The sequence below is a fragment of the Ascaphus truei genome, unplaced genomic scaffold (assembly GCF_040206685.1).
Source record: "Ascaphus truei isolate aAscTru1 unplaced genomic scaffold, aAscTru1.hap1 HAP1_SCAFFOLD_772, whole genome shotgun sequence".
NCBI classification, from domain to species: Eukaryota; Metazoa; Chordata; class Amphibia; order Anura; family Ascaphidae; genus Ascaphus; species Ascaphus truei.
Genome location: NW_027457107.1, coordinates 88828 through 116282, shown reverse-complemented (window position 1 = coordinate 116282; position 27455 = coordinate 88828). Strand labels below are relative to the sequence as shown.

Sequence of the window (27455 nt, the reverse complement as noted above, 5' to 3'; positions counted from 1 at the left end):
ATGGCGGCGGAAGCCCGACTCGACGCGTTTCGACGTGATGACGTCTTCTTCATTTCATTTTTCCAAGATGTGCTGACCCATATACCAAACCTCCGGAACGAGCTGCATCACAGAGTACTATTGACTCACATGCCTATATTCCTGCTACTTTTGTGAGTAGGAACTCGTTATTCACTTTCACTTTTTATTGTTTATTACAATATTACACTATCCACTGTTTTTTTCTTTTTATGTGCATACGGCGACGCTCCCCTGGAACTTCTTCTACACCATTGCGGCAAGACTTCTGGAACAGTCTTTTGTCGGGGTCGAGTGATAAGTTGTTTTTGCCTTTATTTCACTGTCATTAATATTATTCACTGTATATTATTTGTATTTTGTTATCACTGCACAATTTTTGCATAAGATTTCACTTTCACTGCTTGTGGTGCAGTAGAGCGCAATCTAGTGTTTTTTTACATTCACTGGGATTACAGTAAGAAAGTATATATAAATATGATCACACGTCACAGACATTTCATATTACACTAGCGCCTGCACCCACAGCCCGGGCCTCCACCAGGGGGCGACAGCTGGGACTCCAGTCCTGGTGCAGAGGGGGCCTCCTGGAAGGTGCTACAGAGGGGGCCTGCTGGAGGCTGTCTTTAGGGCTGCCTGTCTAAAGAGGGAGGCTTCCCCGACAGGCACCTCTCTGGGCAGCTCTGCAGGCCCCCTTAATCTTCCAGGGAAGCAGGTAGGCGGTGGGCTCCTTTCCCCCCCACCCTTCTCTCTCCCCTCCTCTCTCCACCCCCCCCCCCAATTTCTCCTCTCACCTTCTCTCTTTCTCCCCCTCCTTTCCTCCCCCCTCCTCTTTCTCTCCCCCATCCCCTCTCTCTCCCCATTAGAGGATAAGGAGGAGGTGCTGCACGAGAGACATGTTGTTGTTTAAATGATAACAAATAGAAAGAATGTGAAATTATAATAGTAATAATCCCAGAAGGGCAGGACATTACCTGGCCATGAATGGACGTAATTAACATATATAAGCACAACGTAATGTATAGCAGCCAGAGAATCGCTTTATTTGGGAAAAATTACAAGGTGGAATTGTTGCTGTAAACTGATAAAATCGAGTCTGCAAACGTCACAGCACCTGGGGAATTCTGGGTAACCGCGGTTGCCGGCGCATGTTATCTGTTTGGTAAATCCTAATATACAGCAGCTTCACAAAATAGTGCCAGCGTTCATGAGGAAGAACAGGGGTATGGGGCTATTAGAAGGGCCATTATAGGGGATGTGAGCTGCTTATAGAGCATTGGGATATAACCAGCCCCTAATAAAATCCCTGCATACTGTGTGTTCTGGGGAATTTGCTGTTATGTTTTTGGAGTTTAAGGGACTTATTAACCCTTTGAGTGCCACCGCCGCTACGGCACAGTGTGGTCATGTGATCACAGTGGCCATTTTGGAGGAAACAGATGAAGAGCGATCCTCCTCCATTTCCTCACTGGTTAGATCGCGCTCCATGGGAACACAGGAAGTGATCTAACCCGGAAAAACAACACGCACACACGTGTCACTATGTCCTGGGGCACGCACAGGGTTAAATCCGCTCTGAAGCAGTGTCCGAAAACTCCCATTCACGTGAGCGGAGCATTTGGAATAATCCCCTTAATGAGGCAGATGGGGAGATGGAGGGGAGGGGGGGCCATTATGCACAGAGGAAACGGTCCCAGAATTCCTGGCGCTGCCCCACGGTATCTTGTTTCTTTAAATTGATGATGTCATTTAAAAGGTGCAAACCCACGTAGTTATCCAAAGACAATCTCTGTAAAGAACGTTGATACTTTACCAAATGTAAACGGGCTAAAAGCAAAAAATTTGTTGATGGCCTTTAAATGGGTGGGATTGTCAATTGTTTCCTCTGCACTGAGCCCTCCCCCCTAATCCTAGGGCCAATCATAATAAGGGATGGAGAGAGGGGGCTATTCCTGTGCAAACACCTGTAGAACACAGTGACATCCCTCCCAAATCCCAGCTCCCCATGATGTGTGTATCAGTGTGTTACTAAATATGTGCAGTGGTAAAAGAGCATCAGATGCTGCATTAGGGCCCGAGGTTGACACCTTCTATTGAAGGCTAACCCGGAGATAACATCTGTTACATTTATCTTCTTTATACAGGTTTATTTCTCCTAGCTTCGGCGGTGGCGTCTTCCTGCTCCTCCCGGCATCCTCCCGGCATCCTCCCGGCTTCCTCCTGGCTTCCTCCCGGCTTCCTCCCGGCATCACCCCCTGCAAATCCCATCAACATGGCTGCGTGACGTCAAATGGGGCCACGTTGCCGCCCGGAGATTTACCAGGTAAACCCATAGCCCGGTAAAACCCATAAATAGCGGACTCGCGTTTTAACGGATCGCATTATTACGGGGTTTGTCTGTATGTGTGTGTGTGTGTGTGTGTGTGTGTGTGTGTGTATATATATATATATATATAGGGGCCATGCACACATATATGTATATATATATATGTAGCCCCGAGGTAAATTTACACTTTCTGGCCCCCCTCCGCGAGTGCCGTGTGGTAGCGGGTGCCGCCGGAGGCTGCGACGGACCCGCCGGCACTTCGCGAGGGTGGGGGCCAGTGCAGGGAGCAGCGCGAGGTATTGCGGTGCAGGCCGGTTGCCGGGGACGCGATCGGGCCGTCGCTAGGGCCGCGATCGCGTTGCCACCGGCCCGGCTTGTAAAGTAGAGGGCGCCGCCATTGCGCGTTAGCTCGCGCATGCGCAGTAGGCGGCAAGCGCAGGGAAGGCTCCAGACAGGTCGCGCATGCGCAGGTAGGATCCCCAGAGCTAGGGAGAGATCGCGCGAGGGCAGGCATAGGGAGACAGAGATCAGGTGCTCCATTGCGGCCAATAGGGCTGAAGGAAGCTCAGCCCGGGAAAATAGATACATTTTCCCGGGCTTTGCTCAGGCAGTCAGGCAGAGGAGAAGGAAGGAGTAGGAAGGGTGTAGGGAGCGCGTGGCTCCTGCACCAGGTAAGGGTTCTCCTTAGGTTCCCAGGCAGGTCCCAATTCCCGGTAAGGGCAGGGGGTAACTGAAGAGGGACGGCCCTAGATAGGGAAGGTCACCCGTAGGTGTGTAGGTGCAGGTTTAGCAGTGCCACAGCGGGTAGTGCTGTGCGCACTGGCAAATAGGCACAGAGTGTGTGCAGTGGATTTGCTGCGGGGATTCAGGTGGCTGTGTACGAATGCAGCTGTGTGTGTGTGTTGCTGCATGTGCTGGGCGCAGTGTGTGCAGCGTGGGTGGATGTCTGCAGGCTGACGGTGAGAGCTGTGTGTCTGCTGCAGGCTGTTAGGAGTAGCAAGTAGTTAGTAGTTACAGATAGGACTGGGTAGCTAGGGGAGGGGGCAGGTTATTACTCCGCAGGCCCTAGGAGTTTTCCCCAAGCCACCCCAGGTTGCGGTTCATCAGGGACAGGCCCTAAGTTAGGGTTCCTGTCACGTTAAGGGATAGGGATAGCGGCGGTTGCTGTTCCCGTGAGACGGTGTGTTACCGAGAGACGGTTGTGTTCCCGTGAAGCGGTGGGACCCTCGTTGGGGTCCTGGAGAAGTACCTGGATAGGATCAGACGGAGGCTTCGCACGTCTGACCCTTTTAGAAGAGTGTAGCAGGCCCGAGCATCGGAGTGCTCGGAAGGTATTTCTACACATGTGCACCAACAGGCCTAATAGATAATTTAGTGACTGCGCAGTCACCCACGACCTCCGTAGGAGTACGGGACATTGGGTGTGGGGGATCACAGGACACTGGGTGTGAACACCAGACATTGGGCTGAGGTGATATGGTTAAGGTGATGCGGATAGAGCATGATGTTATGTAATGTGTTATATGTTCTCAAGTAAAGTGTTAGTTATTGTTTTATCGTATACGTGTGTTATTGTATTTCTTACCCAGGGCTATCTTTCATAACGGGGATCCTGGGTAAGTGGAGGCGCTGCACCAGGTAAATGGTAAGGGTTTCCCCAGGCTCCCAGCTAGCGGAGGCTCAAATCTCCTGGAGCCACAGGTGTTATACAGTTACCAGTAGTCCCTTAGAAGAGGTGTGCCGCAAGGAAAGGGACCGGTTAGACCACAGGGGCCAATGTGAGATTGGGTGGGTCAGGCCGGTTCACAAAAAAGGCTACATTTGGAGGCGCTGCTGAGATATCAGACCTGGGGTGCCCTGTATGTTTTTTTTCTAAATTGTGTCCTATTTTTGTTCCACCATGTGGGTGCTCTCAAAGCAGGAGGTCTACGCATGGGCCTTGAAAGTGAACGTGACTCCTAACCGCGTGGTTGCCGTGGGGGCAGTCCCGGCTGGCGTGCCCTTGTTAGATGTCCAGGCGCAGGTTCGGAAGCTCCCTGGACTGGCGGGTACGTGGGTCAGAGGGCAAAGGTATGATGACACCGTGCAATGGAGTACTGTCCTGATATATGCAGGCCAGACCCTAAGCGAGGAAGATGGCCCTAAATTCTTAAATTTGCCCGGGGGTCCGACCGATGGGTGCCCCTTTATCTACCCTGACTTGGCAGTATCTGCCTGCACCGAGAGCCCTATTGACATTGACAGTGAGCCCCACCCAAAATGGCGACTCCCGCCAAATCACCATGGCACGTGTGCGGCTGACTGCCAGCCTGCACAGAAGAATGTTGCAAACCCCTGCCCAGGACTGGCGGGAAAACCAGAGCCCCGCCCCCACACTGTGAGTGACTCAGTACCGAGTTCGCAACATTCCCCAAAAGACTGTGCTGCTCCTCCTCTAGAGTCCACCAGGGGGAGGGAGTGTCGTGAGCAGAAATCAGCCATTTCTGTTCCCCCTAAGGAAAGCAAGGGATGCCGAGAAAAGCACCCTTGGCTGTATAGAATCGTACGGGCCCCCCATTTAGTCTTGCCAATGGTGGTGTGCCCGTGTGCGTTAAAAGAATGGAAGGTGACGGGTGGCTGGATGGACGGAGCATCTGAGTCACCAGTTGCCCTCACGATGACCGTGGTAGACGGGGAAGAATGCCTGTACGGCCGTCTGAATGAATGTGAGTGTGCCGTTGGGGAGCTGACCCAAGGGCCTAAGTGTCCTGACTGTGCGGCGCAGTTCCTGCAACCCAAACCGCCAGCGGCAGAGGACACTGTTGCAGAAATGGAGTGTTCCCTCCCCGAGGATGAGAGAGACTGCCAGGGGTTACACCCTGATGTGTATGAGCCCTGGAAATTGCCAGGAATAGAGGTCACGGTGCTAATGTGCCCCTGCCTGAGTGAAGCCCTTAAAGAGGGAGTCAAACCGTCCCAGTTACAGCTAGGTTTCAGGTCAACTGAGGTGGACGGAGAAACGTTTACCCAGTGTTTTGGCCTCAAATGTGGCTGTTCCCGGAGGGAGGCACTGGCGTGGGAGCCTCAATGTGAGTGTTGCGGGGCCTGGTTCCTAAAGCCTATCCTACCCCAGGCGGCGGAACCAGCAGAGAAAGAAGAGGAGGGGCTGTGTGCCCAAATGGACTTTCCAGACGCTGAACCGGAGCCGCTGAAGGCAGAGCTCCAGATGTCGGAACCCCAGATGTCGGTTCCAGACCCGGTTCCCGAGCAGGAACCACCGATGCCAGAACCACAGATCCCGGAGGCCCAGGGTAAGGTGTTTGTACCCCCGCCCATGTGTGGTGATTCTAGCGACCAACCGAGAGTGGTGATGCGCCTGCCGGCGGACCACTCCAGTGAGGTCACTGAGCCAACCACCTCAACTGATGCAGACCATGATGTGGGCCCGTGTGACCTGCAACGGCCAGTCCGGCCTACCACCGAGGTACCAGCGGTCCCAGGCTTGGGATCAGTACCTGCCGACAACGATAGGGGTAAGTTGACTGCCCCAAGGGGTGTCGGGTGTGAGCTCCCCGGTGATCGTGGAGCCTGGTGACTCCAAAGGTAGGGTCACCCGGGCGATGGGCTCACCCCGTCATCGCGTCCTGGTGGAGGTGTCTCCCCCAGAAGATCTCTGCAGATCATGGAACGAACTCGACCTCATCAAGGTATCCGGTGTAGCGGACCGGAGCGACACATACTCCTGCACGAGGAGTCTCCAAGCTCGGCCTTCCCGAGACCCGGGCCTGCACGAAGAGGTTGTGCTGCCCAACGATGGTGTCACCGTTAAAGGGATTGCTGGAGCGGACAAAGACTGTGTTGAGACCGCTCTGGTAGTTGTGGCCTCTCCCAGGTGCGCGATGGAGCGCTATGTTCACCATGTGGTGGACCGAGGCAAGAGACTGAGCCTCCCTGTCTCCCGTGAGACGAGACCGGAGGATCCGGCAAGGGGGAGAAGGTGGGCTGGTGCAAGGGACTGGTCTTGAGCTCCAAAAGACTCACAGGAGTCAAGGTGGGATACCCTCACCCAATCAGTTAGGGGCACTCCACTCTGAGACTCAGCTGGCCTCGGGTATCCATGCGGGTATGTTGGGTACCAGTGAACAAATGCCTAATGTATGTGAAGTAACAGTTACAATGCATTTTCCATTATATAATCCTCTGTTGCATGGTTGCTACCCAAGCGAGGTCGTTGGGATTCTGCGAGGGGGAGAATGTAGCCCGGAGGTAAATTTAGGCTAAACCATAATACTGAGTTGTGACCATGCAGCAAGCTTAAGCCTATAGGGAACCATGTTAAAAATGGTTATTGAGGCAAAAAGTGACACTGTGTGCTCATTTGCATGTCATTTCCCAGAATCCCTTGCTGCAGTGGAAGTGCTGTATGCTGGGTGATAATGGGGAAAGGCGGGGTTGCAGACCTGCCTAAGACATGCAGATGAGCATACAGTTATATTTGCATATTTGCTTTCCTGTGGAGGGTTTTTGTCACTTTTTTTACTCACCATAACTTAACTCAGTATTATGGTTTAGCCTATCCCATAGCCTCTCTTGCATTCCCAGTAAAATCAACCCCACACTGATGAGACCCATCAAGGTCGAAACGGCTGTCTGTGGGTGGTTTTCTGGGTATGCACCTTAACCCTGGCTGTGCTCAAAGCTGTGACCATGCAGCAAGCTTAAGCCTATAGGGAAACATGTTAAAATGGTTATTGAGGCAAAAAGTGACACTGTGTGCTCATTTGCATGTCATTTCCCAGAATCCCTTGCTGCAGTGGAAGTGCTGTATGCTGGGTGATAATGGGGAAAGGCGGGGTTGCAGACCTGCCTAAGACATGCAGATGAGCATACAGTTATATTTGCATATTTGCTTTCCTGTGGAGGGTTTTTGTCACTTTTTTTACTCACCATAACTTAACTCAGTATTATATATATATATATATATATAGTGGCAGGACGGCCTCGCGGCGGGGTCAGTAAGACGCTTGACACGATGGGAAACTTTAAACACTAGTGGTTTATTAGCCACAACCAAAATAAGTACGGGTGCACTGTCCCTTTAAGAAACTACTTTCTTGCAAATTAAAGCCTAGTCCTGTTAGGGACACTAACTCACTTCTTGAGCCCTTACTAACAGGACAGCCAGCTAATCTGGTCATGCCCAAAACATGCTACACAAACGATAACCAATAAGCATAATAAGAATAAAGTCTTATCTGTTTTTCAGCTCCAACAGCAAACAGGAACACGGTTCCAGGGAGCAGGCTGTGTCTAGCCTCGCAGCAATCTGTATCTTTATCCTGGGTTGGGGTCCCAGCTGGTCCCAGCAGCCTAGCTCCTCGCAGCACTGGGGGACCAGAGCAGCAACAGCTGCTACGGCTTCCAAGCCGGGAGAGTTCTCTCCACCTTCCTCTGGAAAAACAAGCTCACCTTGTGTGAGCAACTTCTTGCTTTTTAAAGCACTTGTTTCACTGATAGTTCAGCCCCTGTTTAATTAGGCTGCAGATGTGCTTTCTCTGTCTGAGGAGATTAACACTCAGTGATCTGGCTGCAGCATCTCTCCATTCACTGTCACAGCCCACTGAGTCAGTGACTCTGTCACATATCCCTCTCCCCAGCGAAACATTGTCCTGTGGAGCGGCCCGTGCACCATTCCCGTGCACCAGCATCTTCGTCGCCAATGTCTGACGTCGGCCCTTCCCTCCCCCTTTTTTTTTCTTGCCTTCCAATTTAGGCATTTTCTTTTTTGGGTAATTACCAGGCCATTTGGGCCTGAACACTCATCCTTCTCTACCTCTTTCTCTTGTGCCGTCCTGAGTCTAGGGTTGAAGCTCCGCCTTTGTTGTGTCCCCTTTTGCAAATGTCCCCAAGCCTCCTGCTGTCTATCAGCTATCTCTGCCTTCTTCCTCTTGGGCTCAGAGTCTCCCTTACCCTGTAGAAGAGCCAAGACCTCAGTTAGCTCATAGTATTCACTCACCAGTGCTTGTCCTGCTTCTCCCTCTGTTTTTTGACCTTCCTCAAAGGTTTTTTGTACTTCTTCGTCTGAATCAGAAGTCTTCCTGGCCCTTTTCTTAGAAGAACCCACACAGATTAAAGCTTCCCATAATACAGAGCTGTCAAACTTTCTCTTATCTTCCGGGCTCTTTTCCAGCTTTTGTTCCTCACCATTTTCTTTAGCTTCCTCTTCATTTTCAACAGAACCAGCACTACCAGTAGAGGACATGGTAGCACTCTTTGCTTTTTCAACCTCATCTTCTTTGTCACTTTCAGAAGGCAGCTTTGCACGCTTTTTAGGGGTGACCATTTTTTTAAAAGAGGCCCATGGTATAATGCCTTCTTTCTTTCTCCATCAGAAGTGGCCCCTTCACCTTCTGTTTCAACAGTCTGTGCTGTGTCTCCCATTACATTTTCTGTAGGAGAGGTCTCTATAGACTCATCAGGAGAAGAGGGCGAACTGTCTCCTCCATCTACCTCTGCAGGATCACGAGACTCCAATGAGACAGGTACTTGTTCTGTCACATACTCTGCCTTTGTCTCTTCTTCCTTCTTTCCTTTATGCTTCTTGCCTGAAAGCTTCTTTAAACCTGATCCAGTGAAAAGCTTCCTTAGAGGGCTACCTTGAAGCTTAGCCTTCTCTTGTGAAGACAGTAACTCCGCTTCAGTGGTGATGGCTTCTGGACCTTTCTCCATCAGCGTATTTTTAGTGTTGGTTTTCACCTCATTTATCTTTATAACTTCAATTTGGGTGGGGGTCTTATCAACCCTAAGTGCACCCCATGATGCCGCTCTATTACCGTCGGCAGACTCGTAGGCTTGGGCCTTTCTTTCTTGTCCCTTTAATTTACTCTGTTGGGAGTGTTGCTGGATAACCTGTGATGTCTTTCTCATCTTATTTTCCAACTGAGCGGTGTCCAACATAGCCACATGCTCAGTCTTTAGGGCCTCGAGTATCTCGTCCAGGTCACGCTTTTGTTTCTCCGCCAACTTGCGGCCAGCACGCTCAGACTCCAGGTCCTTCCTCAGGTCATGAAGCTGTCCTTCTGCATATCCTTTTTCACTCAGTGCCGCTGCCAGTTCATCCTCTTTGGTATTGAGTCGCGACTCCACATCTCTTAGCAGGTTCAGCGCAAGGCTTAAATCTGTTTATTTTCCTCTATTTCTGACCTGCAATTGCCTGTGCTCCTCCCAGACATTGTCCAGCTCCAGCTGCAGTCGGTCCCTCTCATTAGCCGTGTCGTCCAGCAGCCTGTGGGTATCAGCCATCTCGATTTCATAGCGCAATGTCAGGCAAGCCACCTGACGGACGGTCACCTCCTCCCTCTCGGCGAGTTGTATTTTGCGCTCAGCAATCTGCGTCTGCAGCTCTTCAATTTGATCCTGCAAATCCCCTCTCAGGGCCTTCACCTCTTTCCGGTGCTTGCTCTGGGCTTGCGTCAGCGCTGCCTTCATCTTTTGGAGCTCTGTAGTTTTTGTCGCCAGTATCGCCGCTGCTTCTGTTTTCCAGGCTTCTTTCTCCTTGGCATACTGACTCATGGAGATGGAGTTGCCTCTCTGCTTCTCCAGCTCTTGCTCCAGTCTCTGGACCTTTTCGCGCTCCCTCTCACACAGAATCACCTGGCTTTCAAGCTCCGCCCCCAGCGATGCTCTTGTGGCGTACAGCGTGGCCCTCAGCTCCTCATGCTGTTCTGTGGGGACATACTGGGTACTCAGCCGTTCCTGTAGCACTTGCTGCTTCTCCTTGGCCGCTTGCAGACTTGCATGTAGCTCTTGCAGCTGGCTCTGCCATAGGTGCGCTGCTTGTGTGTGCTGCGCCAGGGAGACACATTGCATCCTCTCTGCATTCTGCAGTGCTTCCTGCACCTCTAATTTTTCTTGCGCCAATTGCGCCTTCACTTTCTGCGCTTGGTGAAGCTTCTCAGTCCCATCACTGACCTGACCGGTCAGGTTTAAAACCTCTTCTTTCAGGTTTATATTCTCCATTTTCACAGTCTCTATATCCCTTAGGACCGTCTCATTGGCTTTCTTCAAAGTACCCAGCTCTGTTTTGAGCGCGCTAGCTTCTTGGTGAGAAACTTCTAAGTCTTTGATGAAGTTTTGCACATCTCGGTGGCTTGCTGACGCCTGTTGTCCTGATATCGCAGGCTCAAGTGGTTCGGTCACTTCCTCTGTGACTTGAGAAATATTTTTATTTTTCTTCTTTCTCTTTGTTTTATTAGTTCCAGAGACATCAGTGGTACTGGGCACACACACACACTGGACACTTTTGCAGCTTCCATCTGCGGGTACGTCTCTCTTCTCGGGGCCACATATGCGTCGTCATCATAATCATCATATGGCCTGAAGGGACACTGTTTTGTATGGTTATGTACATTGCAAAACTGACAAATGACGGTGGCCATTTTAAAACCCCGTTTTTTTTTTTTCCACGCCCGACGAGGCAGACTTTGCACAACACACGTAAGTTGTTCTTGCTTTACAATATTTGAACCTTCTGGGTTCTTCTTAGGGCAACTTCTTTGCAAAAATTAATTTTCACTTTCTTTTTTTAACAGACAGGGCAACCTTTGCTCACAGCACTTGCTAGCTGCAAATTCACTCACTTCAGCAAAAGGCATTAGCTTTACACAGCAATCCTTTCATACCCGACGGGGCAAAATTTACACTCAGCACTTGCTAGCAGTAACTTCCATGCTTCAGCAAAAATCATATTTTTTTTCCCGCTTGAGTTCAGTGTCTCAACACATCTTCATCTACTGACCCCCAGAGGCGTAGCATCCCACTTCTGACACCACCTGTGGCAGGACGGCCTCGCGGCGGGGTCAGTAAGACGCTTGACACGATGGGAAACTTTAAACACTAGTGGTTTATTAGCCACAACCAAAATAAGTACGGGTGCACTGTCCCTTTAAGAAACTACTTTCTTGCAAATTAAAGCCTAGTCCCGTTAGGGACACTAACTCACTTCTTGAGCCCTTACTAACAGGACAGCCAGCTAATCTGGTCATGCCGAAAACATGCTACACAAACAATAACCAATAAGCATAATTAGCCACAGAACGGTATCATCTATTTATTTTTTGATTATTGAAGCTCGGCTAGCACGGTACTGATACCTCTACATGTGTATATATATATATATATATATATATATATATATATATATATACACATGTATATACATGTAGAGGTATCAGTACCGTGTTAGCCGAGCTTCAATAATCAAAAAATAAATAGATGATACCGTTCTGTGGCTAACGAAATGCTTTTATTTGTGCGAGCTTTCGAGATACACTGATCTCTTCTTCCGGCGATGTTACAATAAATGAAGCAAGCAAAAGGTATACTTAAAAACAGTGTCTCTTGGAATGTTATCTGTGCTGTTCCTTCCCCTGGTGTGGATGTGTTTTATGGCTAGAGGTGTCAAAGGGTAACTGAAAGCAAGTGATGTAAGAGTGTGTGTGTGAATATAAATGAATGGAGAGCCCACAGTATATACAGTGCTTTACAAAAGGTGTGTGTGGAGTGGGAGTGGATATAAATGGTGTGGGCAGGTGTGGAAATGTGAGAGATTGTTGAAGCTCGGCTAACACGGTACTGATACCTCTACATATACATATATATATATATAATCAAAAAAATAAAAAAATAAATAGATGATACCGTTCTGTGGCTAACGAAATGCTTTTATTTGTGCGAGCTTTCGAGATACACTGATCTCTTCTTCCGGCGATGTTACAATGAATGAAGCAAAAGGTAACCTTAAAAACAGTGTCTCTTGGAATGTTATCTGTGCTGTTCCTTCCCCCGGTGTGGATGTGTTTTATGGCTAGAGGTGTCAAAAGGTTACTGTGAAAGCAAGTGAAGAAAGAGTGTGTATGTGTATCAGTGTGAATCAAAATGAATGGAGAGCCCACAGTATATATAGTGCTTTACACAAGGTGTGTGTGGAGTGGGAGTGGATATAAATGGTGTGGGCAGGTGTGGAAATGTGAGAGATTGTTGAAGCTCGGCTAACACGGTACTGATACCTCTACATATACATATATATATATATAATCAAAAAAATAAAAAAATAAATAGATGATACCGTTCTGTGGCTAACGAAATGCTTTTATTTGTGCGAGCTTTCGAGATACACTGATCTCTTCTTCCGGCGATGTTACAATGAATGAAGCAAAAGGTAACCTTAAAAACAGTGTCTCTTGGAATGTTATCTGTGCTGTTCCTTCCCCCGGTGTGGATGTGTTTTATGGCTAGAGGTGTCAAAAGGTTACTGTGAAAGCAAGTGAAGAAAGAGTGTGTATGTGTATCAGTGTGAATCAAAATGAATGGAGAGCCCACAGTATATATAGTGCTTTACACAAGGTGTGTGTGGAGTGGGACTGGATATAAATGGTGTGGGTGGGTGTGGAAATGTGAGAGTTAGTAGCACAACTAAAAGTGTGTGTGGATACTTAGTGGTCCCTATTGGTGTATAGGGATGGAAAAACAAGGAGTATTAGTATGTGTGAGAGACAGCTGTGTGTGCATACATATAGCACAGTATGCACAGACATGGCCTTTAGCGCTTATGGGACGAGAGTTCACTACTGTCAGTAATGACTCATAAAATTTCGATCTCTGTTTAGGCCACTGCTAAGTGTCCCGAACAGTTGCATAAATTTGTATTCATGCAACGTCTCTCTTTCGGGGTTTTAATATTACCTTTGAGTATGGCAACCCTCAGATCGTTCATCTTATGGCCAGAGTCATAGAAATGTTCGCCAACAGGACTGTCTCTTGTTCCGCGTGTGATGCTGTGGCGATGCAGGTTCATTCTCTTGTTTAGCCCCTGTCCTGTCTCACCTATGTAGTAGCAGCCCCCTGGGCATTTCATGCACATGATGAGGTACACGACATTGCTGGAGGAACAGGTGAACCCTCCTCTGATTTTGTATTCCCGATTCTTGTGTGGTATTTGTATTGTGTCCGCTGTGTAGAGCATTGCGCAGGTTTTGCATCTTGGGTCCTGGCATGGTTTTGTCCCGCATTCAGTTGTACTGCTGAATACTTTACTCCTCACCATAATATTCTTGAGATTATGGGGTTGTCTGTATGATAATAAGGGTGCTTCAGGGAAGACCTGTTGCAGTCTTGTATCTTCCTGGAGGATGGGTTGTAGTTTCCTGGCGATCTTGCGTAGGGCTCCTAGGTGTGGGTTATATGTGACCACCAAAGGAACCCTGTCGCTTGTCTCCTTCTGTTTGTATTCAAGGAGATCACTTCTTGGTATTCTGGTGGCTTTGTGAATTTGCTGGTCTACAATTCTGTAGTTATATCCACGGTTTATAAAGTCTGATCTCAAGGCTTTAATCCGCTAGTCTCTGTCTGCTGTGTCGGAGCATATCCGGTTGTATCGTATGGCTTGACTGTAGATGGTTGCATGTTTGGTGTGTGTCGGGTGGAAACTGTTGTCCCTCAAATAGCTGGCTCTGTCTGTAGGTTTGCGGTATACAGAAGTCTGTAGTTGGTTGTTTTTTATAGTAATGGTGGTGTCTAGAAAATGTACTTCATCCGGGGAATGGGTGAGTTTGAGGTTGATGGTCGGGTGGAAAGTATTGAAGTTGTCATAGAACTGTAGGACAGGGGGGCGCAAACTTTTTTCCCTGCGCCCCCCTGACGGCTGTCCCCTCGCTCCCGCGCCCCCCCCAACCCCAACTTACCCGCGCTCCGGCGTAATGACGTCACGTTGCCATAGCAACGTGACGTCACATGACCTCGCAGCGTCATTTTGACGCCGCGTTGCCATGGCGCCGCAGGGAGGAAGCCGCCGGAGCCACGGTAAGTTAGGTTTACAGAGGCCCTGCAGCTCTCCCGGCACTTAATTTAAGTGCCTTCGGGAAGCGCGGGGGGCCTCTGTAAACCCCGCGCCCCCCGTCAGCAGTGTCGCGCCCCCCCTGGGGGTCGCGCCCCACGGTTTGCGCACCGCTGCTGTAGGAGGTCCTGTTCGCCAGAGGTCCAAATCAGGAGGATGTCATCGATGTAGCGAAGGTATGTAAGGGGTTTCAAGTGACAGGTGGACAGAAAGTCACTTTCCAGTTTTGCGCAGAACAGATTGGCATACTGTGGCGCCATCCGAGTACCCATAGCAGTCCCGGTTGTCTGGAGGTATGTGTCATTTCCAAATGTGAAGTAGTTATGGGTCAGAATAAATTCAATGCATTTAGTCACTGTCTCTGTGAGTGGCTCCTGCGATCCCAGAAAGTATCTGCAGGCTGAAATCCCATCCTCGTGGGGGATGTTTGTATAAAGTGACTCTCCGGAAATAGTTGCTAGTAGTGTTCCTGTAGGGAGGGGGCCAATGACATTCCGTTTGTTTAGCAGGTCGGTGGTATCCTGGCTATAGCTGGGTGTGTTCCTGACAAGTGGTTTTAGAATACCCTCCACCCAGCCAGAAATATTTGTATATGTATATGTATATGTATAAATATAAATATGTATATGTATAAATATCTAATAAGTAAATGTACAGGTTAATAAAAGCTTCAGTCAGACTTAGAACTTTGCAACTAATATTGACAGATTTACTATAAATCATTCTTCCTGTTATTACACAGGTTATTAAGAATTTATATTAGCGTTAGGGACCCCTGAATTGTGGTCTGCCGTGACGTTGGCTCATGGGCTTACAACAATTTTGGCCAAAAATGTCAAACTAAAAGACCATTTTACTTAATAGATATTTATACATATATTTTTAGGCACTGTACCGTGTATGATTTTCACTGGATGTGCTAAAACTGAGCTGTGTCTGTGTTTTATGTGCTGTCTCTGGTTTTAAATATATATTGCCATGCTCAGTAGCACTCATCTGTGACATTCATATGCTTATATATATGTTGTGGTTATTTTGGGGGTTCAATAGGAGCTTGTTAGGTGTCCAGTATATTTTACAATTGTGTTTCAGCTAGTCCTGGCTGATTGGAGGTTGGCAACCTCCTACTTAATTTAAGCTCACCCCCTCCCACATTTAAATGGTTAAGGGCTCACTCCATAGCATCTTCCACACAGGGGAACTTGTTTGCTTGCAGGATGGTTGTGACATCTCTAATACAGAGTGCCTTTCCTGGTAATGTACAGGTTAATAAAGGCTTCAATCAGACTTAGAACTTTGCAACTAATATTGACAGATTTACTATAAATCATTCTTCCTGTTATTACACAGGTTATTAAGAATTTATATTAGCGTTAGGGACCCCTGAATTGTGGTCTGCCGTGACGTTGGCTCAGGGGCTTACAACAATTTTGGCCAAAAATGTCAAACTAAAAGACCATTTTACTTAATAGATATTTATAGATATATATTTAGGCACTGTACCGTGTATGATTTTCACTGGATGTGCTAAAACTGAGCTGTGTCTGTGTTTTATGTGCTGTCTCTGGTTTTAAATATATATTGCTATGCTCAGTAGCACTCCTCTGTGACATTCATATGCTTATATATATGTTGTGGTTATTTTGGGGGTTCAATAGGAGCTTGTTAGGTGTCCAGTATATTTTACTAACAAGACTCACCTGGCCTGTTATGCCTGCACCAATCTGCAGTGTCTCCCTGTAGCTCTTCCTGTCCCGCCTCCGTTCCTGATTGGACCTTCCTGCTTTATCTAGCTCCTCTCTGCTCTCAGTCTTTGCTCGACATAATCTCTGTATGGAAGTACTTCTGGATTCTCTCAGTGTTTTCACAGGTTCTGACGCAGCTCGTACGACTACCCCTTCTGGCTCTCGATCTCGGCACCCCTTGAACAACGCTCTCTCTGGTAACCCCTTGAACACGGCTTGGACTACGACCTATCTCCACTCTCCACTCCCTGACTTCGGCGAGGCATCATTCACTCTATCTCTACAACCAGTACCGGCAAGTATTGTCTACCTTACTACACCTGGCCTGGCAACGCTTCATACCACACTCCGGACACGCTCCCTTTGCTGCGGGTGCGTGTATTACCACTTCCCCTTCAGCTCAGGGGACGGGTCTGGTCTGCGGGCAGCACCGGCGTAACACTTAAATACCTTATTGCACAATGCATATAATTGTACATTATTTCTAACGCGATCCGCTTATAACGCGATGTGATTGTTTGGACCCCAAGCACAGCGTTATACAAATATCAAATATCACAGCCTATCAAATATACTGTGCATCTATCTTGCCTTTGAAGATTTAAAGGGGCTATTCCCCCTGCATGTTTTGTAATTATTTCCCTCTCTCTCTGTACACTAGGGCAGTCCTCTGACTGAGTCACTGATTGAGCCACCTGTGCTGAAGCAGGGATATCCTGAAAACCTGACCTGTTGGTGGCCCTTGAGGACGGGAGTTGGCCGCCCCTGCAGTAGTGCGTCTGTTTTCACCTCTCTGCTTTTCCCTTATCTCTACAGTAAGGGGGTTGAGCTGTACATACATACATATTTAGGAAGACGCATTTTTTTTATATGCATTGGGTTTTGTTATACAGTATGCACTGGGGTTTGTTTATATGCATTGTTTTTTTTTTTTTTTTTTTTCAGTATGTATTGTATATTTTTTATAAGCATTGTTTGTTTAGTACACCGAGAGGGTGCGTGTGTAGTGAGAATGAGAGGGAGCATATGTGTGAATATAACCATGAGTGTGTGTATCTGAGTGAGTGTGTCACTGTCTGACAGTTACTGTGTTTGTAAAGCATAATGAGAATTGTGATTGTGCGTGTGTATGTATATATGTATATCTATATAAAACATACAATATATACATATATATTTATATATATATTTCTCAAACCGTCGTATGTGTGTTTGTCTGTCTGTCCTGTGTCTCCCTGTGTCTAGGGGCAATCGCATTGGACCTTTGGCCCGTCACTCCACCTCAGGCCAATGAGATGGCTCCCTTGGCCCGCCCGCCCCCGCACACCTCTCATTGGCCGTTGTGGTCACACACACACACACTCACTCACCCCGCGTGCTCCTCTCCAAGATGGCCTACCACACAATGTGCAGCAGCCTAGGTAAGACAGTACACACTGCGCCTCACACCCCCTCGCAGGCGTGCCGCCTCACACCTTACACCCTGCACCTTACACCCTGCGCCTCACACCTTACACCCTGCGCCTTACACCATACACATCACACCCCTCCTGCCTCACACCCCTCCCGCAGGCGTGCCTCCTCACACCTTACACCCTGCACCTTACACCCTGCGCCTCACACCTTACACCTCACACCCCTCCTGCCTCACACCTTAAACCCCTGCCGCAGAACACCCCTGCGCGTCCCACCTCAACCGCCCAGGAACAAGTGGCGGAGAAGCCGGCCGCGGGAGCTCACCATTACCTCCCGCCTCAGGCCAGGACCACACATGGCGCTTCCTGCCGCCGCCTGCACGCGCCTCCATTGGCCGGACGACCCATCGGGGGAGCAAGCGGCCGGCGGGGGGGAAGCGGGCGAACCCTCTGGGAATGGGGGGGGGAGGAGAGGCCCGAGCCATCGGAGAACAAGCAGGGGGGGCAGCCAGCCATCGAGCCAGCAGGGGAACGGACGCCCGGATGGGGGGGGGGGCAAGCGGATACATAAATTATGACAATACATATGCCCCCTGCTCCCCCCTTCCCCTTTCCCCCCTCCCCCTTCCTCCCCTTCCACTCCCTTCACCCCCCCAACTTCACCCCAACCTCCACTCCCTCCCCTCCTCCCCCTCCACCCCACCTCCCTCCACCCCCCCCTCCACTCTTTCCCCCCCTACACTCTTTCCCCCCTACACTTTTTTCCCCTCCCCCTTCCACCCCTCCTCCCCCTTCCCCCCCTCCTCCTCCCCTTCCACTCCCTTCACCCCCCCACCTTCATCCCCCAATCCACACCCTCCCCCTATTCCACCTCCTCCCCCTCCACTCTTCCCCCTCCCACCCCCCTCCACTCTTCCACCCCCCCTCCACTCTTCCACCCCCCCTCCACTCTTCCCCCCCTCCACTGTTTCCCCCCCTCCACTCTTCCCCCCCCATCCACTTTTCCCCCCATCAACTCTTTCCCCCCCCTCCACTCCCTCCCCCCTCCAATTCACATCTCCCTCCCCCACCCCCCTCCACTCTTCCACCCCCCTCCACTCTTTCCCCCCTCCACAGTTCCCCCCTCTACTCTTTCCCCCTCTCCACTTTCCCCCCCATCCACTTTTCCCCCCATACACTCTTTCCCCCCCCTCCACTCTCTCCCCCCTCCACTTCACCCCTCCCTCCACTTCACTCCTCCCCCCCTCCACTCTTTCCTCCCCTCCACTCTTTCCCCCCCTCCACTCTTTCCCCCCCTCCACTTCACCCCTCCCTCCACTTCACCCCTCCCTCCACTTCACTCCTTCCCCCCCTCCACTCCCCCCTCTCCCCCTCCATTCCCCCTCTTTCCCCCCCTCCACTCCCCCCTCTCTCCCCCTCCACTCCCCCCAATCTCCCCCTCCACTCCTCCTCTCCACCCCTACCCCCCTCCACCTCTCCCCCTCCCACTCTCCACCCTCCACTCCCACCCACTCTGCTCCACTCCCATCTCCACCCTCCCCTGTCCCCCCTCCATTCTCCACTCCTCCCCTACCCCCTCCACTCCTCCCTCTCCCCCCCTCAACTCCCCCCCTCCACTCCCCCCCCCACCCTCCACTCCTCCACCCTCCACTCCCTCCTCCACTCCCCCCCTCCACTCCACCCCTTCCCCCACTCCACTCCACCCCTTCCCCCCTCCACTTCCCCTCCTCCCCTTCCCGCGTCCCCCCCTCCCCCCCTCCCGCCTCTGCTTTTCACCCGGCCGCCTCTGCCTCACAGCTTCCGCACGCACTCAACACACACCTGTCCTCACTGACACACCCGCCACACACCTGCTGCCTCCCGCCCATATGCACCAACATCACTGACCCGCCGCCTCACACCCTCCACTCCCACCTCCACCCTCCCCTGTCCCCCCCTCCATTCCCCCCTCCTCCACCCTCCACTCCCCCCTCCACTCCCCCCCTCCACCCTCCACTCCCCCCCTCCACCCTCCACTCCCCCCTCCATTCCCCACCCTCCACTCCTCCCCTCCCCCTCTCCACTCCCACCCTCTCCCCCCTCCACCCTCCTCTCCCCCCCTCCACCCTCCACTCCCCCCTTCCACCCTCCACTCCCCCCCTCCACCCTCCTCTCCCCCCCTCCACCCTCCACTCCCCCCCTCCACCCTCCTCTCCCCCTACTCCACCCTCCACTCCCACCCCCTCCACCCTCCACTCCTCCACCCTCCACTCGCCCCCTCCACTCCACTCCCCCCCTTCCCCCCTCCACTCCCTCCACACCACCCCTTCCCCCCCTCCACTCCAGCCCTTCCCCCCCTCCACTCCACCCCTTCCCCCCCCTCCACTCCACCCGTTCCCCCCCTCCACTCCCACCCTCTCCCCCCCTCCACCCTCCTCTCCCCCCCTCCACCCTCCACTCCCCCCTTCCACCCTCCACTCCCCCCCTCCACCCTCCTCTCCCCCCCTCCACCCTCCACTCCCCCCTTCCACCCTCCACTCCCCCCCTCCACCCTCCTCTCCCCCTACTCCACCCTCCACTCCACCCCCTCCACCCTCCACTCCTCCACCCTCCACTCGCCCCCTCCACTCCACTCCCCCCCTTCCCCCTCCACTCCCTCCACACCACCCCTTCCCCCCCTCCACTCCAGCCCTTCCCCCCTCCACCCCACCCCTTCCCCCCCCTCCACTCCACCCGTTCCCCCCTCCACTCCACCCCTTCCCACCCTCCACTTTCCTCCTCCCCTTCCCGCATTCCCCCCTCCTGCCTTCCCACCTCTGCCTTTCACCTGGCCGCCTCTGCCTCACAGCTGCCGCACGCACTCAACACACACCTGTCGCCACTCACACACCCGCACACACCTGCTGCCTCCCGCCCATACGCACTGACATCACTGACCCGCCGCCTCACACCCTAGCAGGACCCCCACTCACAGACAGCACTCACAACCCACGCGCCACCCACCGCCTCATACCCTAGAGGGACCCCACTCACAGACAGCACTCACAACCCACGCGCCAACCGCCGCCTCACACCTAGCAGGACCCCCACTCACAGACAGCATTCACAACCCATGCGCCACCCGCCGCCTCACACCCTAGCAGGACACATTCATCCCATTTTTACATCTCTTATGTCACCAAAATATACATTGTACTGTGGTGTCTTTACAATAAACCATTTCAACATTATTATTCAACCTTTACAACAAATAGTCACCTATTGTTCCACGATTTATAAATAATACTACCTATTACGTATTTACATCCCGGGCAACGCGGGTATATCAGCTAGTATATATATATATATATACACACATACATACTGTATATACATATATATAAAACATTATAATATATATATATATATATATACTGTATATATATACAGGTTGCAGACCTGTCTAAGACATGCAAATGAGCATACAGGAAATTTCCATTTGCTATATATATATATATACAGTATATATATATATATATATATATATATATATACAGTGTTCGACAAATCACCCAAAAATCTACTCGCCCAACCAAAAAATCTACTCGCCACCTAGTCCCGCCCCAACTCCGCCCCTAGTCCCGCCCCCAACTCCGCCCCTAGTCCCGCTCCCAACCCGCTTTAAAATAAAATATATAAATAAAATACATTTAATAAATTCCTAGTCAGAACAACATTAATTTTTGACATAAATGTATTTATTGTATTACATTATACTACAATTAGACGTGTGTGTGTGTGTGTGTCAATGTCGGATCTAGAAATAAAAGCCAGATGTGAATGACTAGTTTCCTGAACCCCTTAACCAGTGTCTGGACGTCGGCGCTTCACAGAGAGAGACAGACAGAGAGAGACAGAGAGACAGTAGACAGACACACACACACAGAGAGCGGCACACCCACACTCACACAGAGAGAAAGAGAGACACACAGAGAAAGAGAGAGAAAGAGAGACACACAGAGAAAGAGAGAGAAAGAGAGACACACAGAGAAAGAGAGAGAAAGAGAGACACACAGTGAAAGAGAGAGAATGAGAGACACACACACTGAGAGAATGAGAGACAAAGAGAGAGTGCGACAGAGAGAGCGAAGAAGAGAGTGCGACAGAGAGGGAGACAGAGAGAGGGAGAGGGAGACAGAGGAGGGAGAGGGAGACAGGGAGAGTGAGAGAGAGGAGAGGGTGACAGAAAGAGGGAGAGGGTGACAGAGAGAGGGAGAGGCGACACAGGGAGAGGGCGACACAGGGAGAGGGTGACACAGGGAGACGGAGAGGGTGGGTCACACAGGGAGAGGGTGACACGGAGAGGGAAGGTGACAGGGAGCGGACAGGGTGACACAGGGAGAGGGTAACACAGGGAGAGGGTGACACAGGGAGAGGGTGAGAGGGAGAGGGTGACACAAGGAGAGGGAGAGGGTGACAGGGAGAGGGAGAGGGTGACACAGGGAGAGGGAGGGTGACACAGGGAGAGGGAGGGTGACACAGGGAGAGGAGGGTGACACAGGGAGAGGGAGGGTGACACAGGGAGAGGGAGGGTGACACAGGGAGAGGAAGGGTGACACAGGGAGAGGGTGGGTGACACAGGGAGAGGGTGGGTGACACAGGGAGAGGGTGGGTGACACAGGGAGAGGGAGGGTGACATTGAGAGGGAGGGTGACAGGCACAGGGAGGGTGACAGGGAGAGGGAGGGTGACAGGGAGAGGGGGAGGGTGACACAGGGAGAGGGAGGGTGACAGGGAGAGGGGAAGGGTAACACAGGGAGAGGGAGGGTGACACAGGGAGAGGGAGGGTGACACAGGGAAAGGGAGGGTGACAGGAAGAGGAGAGAGAGGGTGACAGAGAGGGAGAGCGTGACAGAGAGAGGGAGAGGGTGACAGAGAGAGGGAGAGGGCTACACAGGAGAGGGCGACACAGGAGAGGGTGACACAGGGATACGGAGAGGGTGGGTCACACAAGGAGAGGGTGACATGGAGAGGGAGGGTGACAGGGAGCGGGACAGGGTGACACAGGGACAGGGTAACACAGGGAGAGGGTGACACAGGGAGAGGGTGACACAGGGAGAGGGTGACACAGGGAGAGGGAGAGGGTGACACAGGGAGAGGGAGAGGGTGACACGGAGAGGGAGGGTGACACAGGGAGAGGGAGGGTGACACAGGGAGAGGGAGGGTGACACAGGGAGAGGGAGGGTGACACAGGGAGAGGGAGGGTGATACAGGGAGAGGGGAGGGTGACACAGGGAGAGGGGTGACACAAGGGAAAGGGAGGGTGACACAGGGAGAGGGAGGGTGACAAAGGGAGTGGGAGTGTGACACAGGGAGAGAGTGGGTGACACAGGGAGAGGGTGAGTGACACAGGGAGAGGGAGGGTGACAGGGAGAGGGAGGGTGACAGGGAGAGGGAGGGTGACAGGGAGAGGGGGAGGGTGACAGGGAGAGGGGGAGGGTGACACAGGGAGAGGGAGGGGTGACAGGGAGAGGGGGAGGGTGACACAGGGAGAGGGAGGGTGACACAGGGAGAGGGAGGGTGACACAGGGAGAGGGAGGGTGACACAGGGAGAGGGAGGGGTGACACAGGGAGAGGGAGAGGGTGACACAGGGAGAGGGAGGGTGACACAGGGAGAGGGAGGGTGACACAGGGAGAGGGAGGGGGTGACACAGGGAGAGGTAGAGGGTGACAGGGAGAGGGTGACACAGGGAGAGGGTGACACAGGGAGAGGGTGACACAGGGAGAGGGTGACACAGGGAGAGGGTGACACAGGGAAAGGGTGACACAGGGAGAGGGAGAGGGTGGGTGAAACAGGGAGAGGGTGGGTGAAACAGGGAGAGGGTGGGTGACACAGGGAGAGGGAGGGTGACACAGGGAGAGGGAGGGTGACACAGGGAGAGGGAGAGTGACACAGGGAGAGGGAGAGGGTGACATAGGGAGAGGGTGACACAGGGAAAGGGTGACACAGGGAGAGGGTGACACAGGGAATGGGTGACACAGGGAAAGGGTGACACAGGGAGAGGGTGACACAGGGAGATGGTGACACAAGGAGAGGGAGAGGGTGACACAGGGAGAGGGTGACACAGGGAGAGGGAGAGGGTGACACAGGGATAGGGAGAGAGAGAGGAGGTGACACCCTCACAGACACACAGACACTCACTCTCACTCAGACAAACACACACACACACACACACACACACACACACACACACACACACACAGTCTGTCACTCACACACACACACACACAAACACTCACAAACACAGTGGCAGGAGGGGTCGCACATGGCAGTGGGGGCAGGGAGAGAGAGAGGAGGTGACACCCTCACAGACACACAGACACTCACTCTCACTCAGACAAACACACACACACACACACACACACACACACACACACACAGTCTGTCACTCACACACACACACACACAAACACTCACAAACACAGTGGCAGGAGGGGTCGCACATGGCAGCGGGGGCAGCACCGGGTGAGGGATTTCCCCTGCTTAGAGCAGGCTTAGAGCAGGGAGTAGCTCCGGTTAGGGGATTTCCCCTGCTTAGAGCAGGCTTAGAGCAGGGAGTAGCTCCGGTTAGGGGATTTCCCCTGCTAACAGCTGAGCTGGCAATCAGAGCAGGAGAAGAGCAGGGCTGATGGATTGCCCGATGGGAGGGGGGGGGGGGCGGATGGCCCGATACGAGGGCGGGCGGATGGCCCCATACGAGGGGGGGGGCGGATGGCCTGATGGGAGGGGGGGGCAGATGGCCCGATGGGAGGGGGGGCGGATGGCCCGATGGGAGGGGGGGGGGTGGCACGATGGGAGGGGGGGGCTGGTGGCCCGATGGGAGGGGGGGGGAGGATGGCCTGATGGGTGGGAGGGGGGGGGGGATGGCCCGATGGGTGGGAGGGGGGGGGGTGACAGATGGCCCGATGGGAGGGAGGGGGGGCGACAGATGGCCCGATGGGAGGGAGGGGGGGGGCGACAGATGGCCCTGCAGGGGCCTGAGGCAGACAGGCGTGGAAGGGCTGGCTGCCGGAAGGGGGAGGAGTGGAAGCGCTGAGGAGGGAGGCCACTGCTCAGAGAGCCGGAGGCGGGGGTAATCTCCCCAACAACATGAACCCGCCTCCGGCTTATTTTTTTTTCTCCAGCGCGAGCGCGGGAAAAGCAGCAGCGCGAGCGCGGGATATTTAAAAAACACATGTATGCTGCTTGGGCCAATATTTACTCGCCCGGGGGTTAAATCCACCCGCCCCGGGCGAGTAAATGTATATAATTGTCGAACACTGTATATATATATATATATATATAAAATCAAAAAATAAATAGACGATACCGTTCTGTGGCTAACGAAATGCTTTTATTTGTGCGAGCTTTCGAGATACACTGATCTCTTCTTCCAGCGATGTTACAATAATGAAGCAAGCAAAAGGTATACTTAAAACCAGTGTCTCTTGGAATGTTATCTGTGCTTGTCCCTCCCCCAGTGTGGATGTGTTTTATGGCTAGAGGTGTCAAAAGGTTCCTGAAAGCAAGTGATGTAAGAGTGTGTGTGTGAATATAAATGAATGGAGAGCCCACAGTATATACAGTGCTTTACAAAAGGTGTGTGTGGAGTGGGAGTGGATATAAATGGTGTGGGCAGGTGTGGAAATGTGAGAGATTGTTGAAGCTCGGCTAACACGGTACTGATACCTCTACATATACATATATATATATATATAAAGCAGAAAATAGCCGTGTTAGTCCAGTTGCGATAGTGCAGAATAAATGAGTTCTTCAGTATTAGGTGATACCTTTTTTATTGGGACTAACAATTTATGTCATAGGACAAGCTTTCGAGAGTTATCCTCTCTTCTTCAGGTCAAGCAATACTGATATACAAAGGGTTTCAATGGCTAAAACAGTGTAGAGAGAGGGGGGGAAAAACCAGCAGATATTTACTGTAGATAATGTAGGGTGTTAAATGTGTTTGAAGCCAGGAACGGTGTCAAAGAAAGGTGGGGAGGGGTAGGGATACAGGGGGGGAGAGAGAAAGTGTGAATAAGAATAGAGGCAAGCAGGATAATTACAAGCAATTTTGATAGGGTGTGAGAAAACCCATGTCCGCATTAAGTCCTTTGGTTTTGGTGTCAAAGAGTCTTATCATTCTGAGTTCAAATGTTTTCCGTTCTTGGGTGCTTTTAAACATTCCATTGAGGATTTTGATTTTTAGATCATTTATGGAATGATCTGGTTGTGAGAAGTGATGTCCCACAGGTGAGCAGTATCTTCCCTCTTCGTGATGGAGTATGGAGTGTCTGTGCATATTCATTCTTCCTTGTAGTTTTTGGCTGGTTTCCCCAATGTAGCAACCTTGGTCACATTTGTTGCATTGAATCATATACACTATATTCCTGGATGTGCAGCTGTATGATCCTTTAACATTGAATGTTCTATGGTTGTGACTGGCCTGTGGGATCTTGGCAAATATGTTTGCAGAGTTTGCAGCGTTTGTTGCTGCACGGCTTTGTGCCATTATCCATGTCTTTAAAATCGTTGTGAAGTTTTCTGCTGACTAATTTCTGATTGAGGTTTGGTGGTTGCCGGAACGCAAGAATGGGAGGTTTGGGAAAGATTTCTTTTAATGTTGCATCCTCTGTCAGCATGAGTTGCACATCTTTGATTATTTTTCGTATGCCCTCTAGGGTAGGGTTGTATGTGGTCACTAGTGGTATGCGTGTGGTAGGTTCTTTCTGTCTGTATTGTAGCAGGTGTTCTCGTGGGGCTTTTATTGCAGATGTGATAGTTTTGGCAATGGTCTTTGGTTTGTATCCCTTCTGTCCTGAACGATTCGGTCAGGGTTGTGAGATGCCTGTTTCTGTCTTCAGTGTCAGAGCATATGCGGGTGGTGTCTTATAGCCTGGATGTGTATGATACCTTCTTTTGTATGAGTGGGATGGGAGCTGGAGTTGTGGAGGTAACTGCATCTGTCAGTTGGTTTCTTGTATACAGATGTGTATAGTTTGCCATCTTTCAGTGTTACTGTAGTATCTATCTATCTATCTATCTATCTATCTATCTATCTATCTATCTATCTATCTATCTATCTATATATATATATATATATATATATATATATATATATATATATATTGTATAGCGCACACACACCCCACACACACAACGTTTTATTCAACTTTTTAATTGATCATTTGTAGAGAAAATGAACAATGTCGCTATTTTTCAAAATGTAACATCTCTACTAGTGTAAAATGATACTTCATATAAAGCAGGTTATGGGACACAGTATTATCACAAGCTGCTAACATTTGACAGGGCTCAGATCTGTGTGACATACAGAACATTCTCATTCTAAATTTCAAAAAATATTGTGTTGATTTCTGACCTGATTTCCGTGGTTACAGCTGAACCGCTCTGTGCCTGGGTTCTACTGCATGTCATCACTTTCTGCCACAACCAGCTGACGGTGGATCTGCAAGGAGTTCAACGCTCATTGGCATCAAATCTGTGGCTTGGTTAACGTATTACAGTATTTCTCCAGCTTTTTCTTGTATTGTTTTTAAATAGATTATTTTTGTTTAGTTTATTAGATTATATTGCTTAGTACAATAATTATATTAATTAGTTTAATAGATATTTAGTATAATAGATTATATTTCTTAGTTTAATAGATATTTCTTCGTAAAGTAGATTATATTAACTAGTATTTAAGTCTCCACTTAAGTCCCTCCACTCCCCCGCTCCACTCCCACCTCCACCCTCCCCTGTCCCCCCTCCATTCCCCACCCTCCACTCCTCCCCTACCCCCTCCACTCCTCCCCTCCCTCTCCCCCCCTCCACTCCCAACCTCCACTCCCCCCCTCCACCCTCCACTCCCCCCCTCCACCCTCCTTTCCCCCCCTCCACCCTCCACTTTACCCCCCTCCACCCTCCACTTTACCCCCCTCCACCATCCACTCCCACCCTCCACTCCCCCCCTCCACCCTCCACTCCCCCCCTCCACCCTCCTCTCCCCCCCTCCACCCTCCTCTCCCCCCCCTCCACTTCACCCCCCTCCACCCTCCACTCCCCCCCTCCACTCCTCC

At 51.1% G+C, this 27455-nt stretch overlaps 1 protein-coding gene across 1 annotated transcript; it reads left to right on the top strand.

The window, feature by feature from the left end:
- Nucleotides 1–27448, top strand: LOC142486186 (uncharacterized). Its single transcript, XM_075584838.1, has 6 exons — nucleotides 1–152; nucleotides 665–733; nucleotides 2163–2341; nucleotides 16087–16256; nucleotides 16623–16776; nucleotides 26775–27448. Exons 1-6 carry the CDS (start codon nucleotides 1–3, stop codon nucleotides 26888–26890), a joined length of 840 nt encoding a protein of 279 aa, XP_075440953.1. The 3' UTR covers nucleotides 26891–27448.
- Nucleotides 27449–27455: the final 7 nt, after the last annotated feature.

Bases quoted from the DNA above. Each gene is read 5' to 3' on its own strand.
- LOC142486186 (XM_075584838.1), top strand. From the start codon at position 1: ATGGCGGCGGAAGCCCGACTCGACGCGTTTCGACGTGATGACGTCTTC. The intron at 16,257-16,622 runs GCAAGTATTGTC...TCTGTACACTAG, and splicing joins TATCTCTACAACCAGTACCG to GGCAGTCCTCTGACTGAGTC. The intron at 16,777-26,774 runs GTAAGGGGGTTG...CCGTGGTTACAG, and splicing joins GCTTTTCCCTTATCTCTACA to CTGAACCGCTCTGTGCCTGG.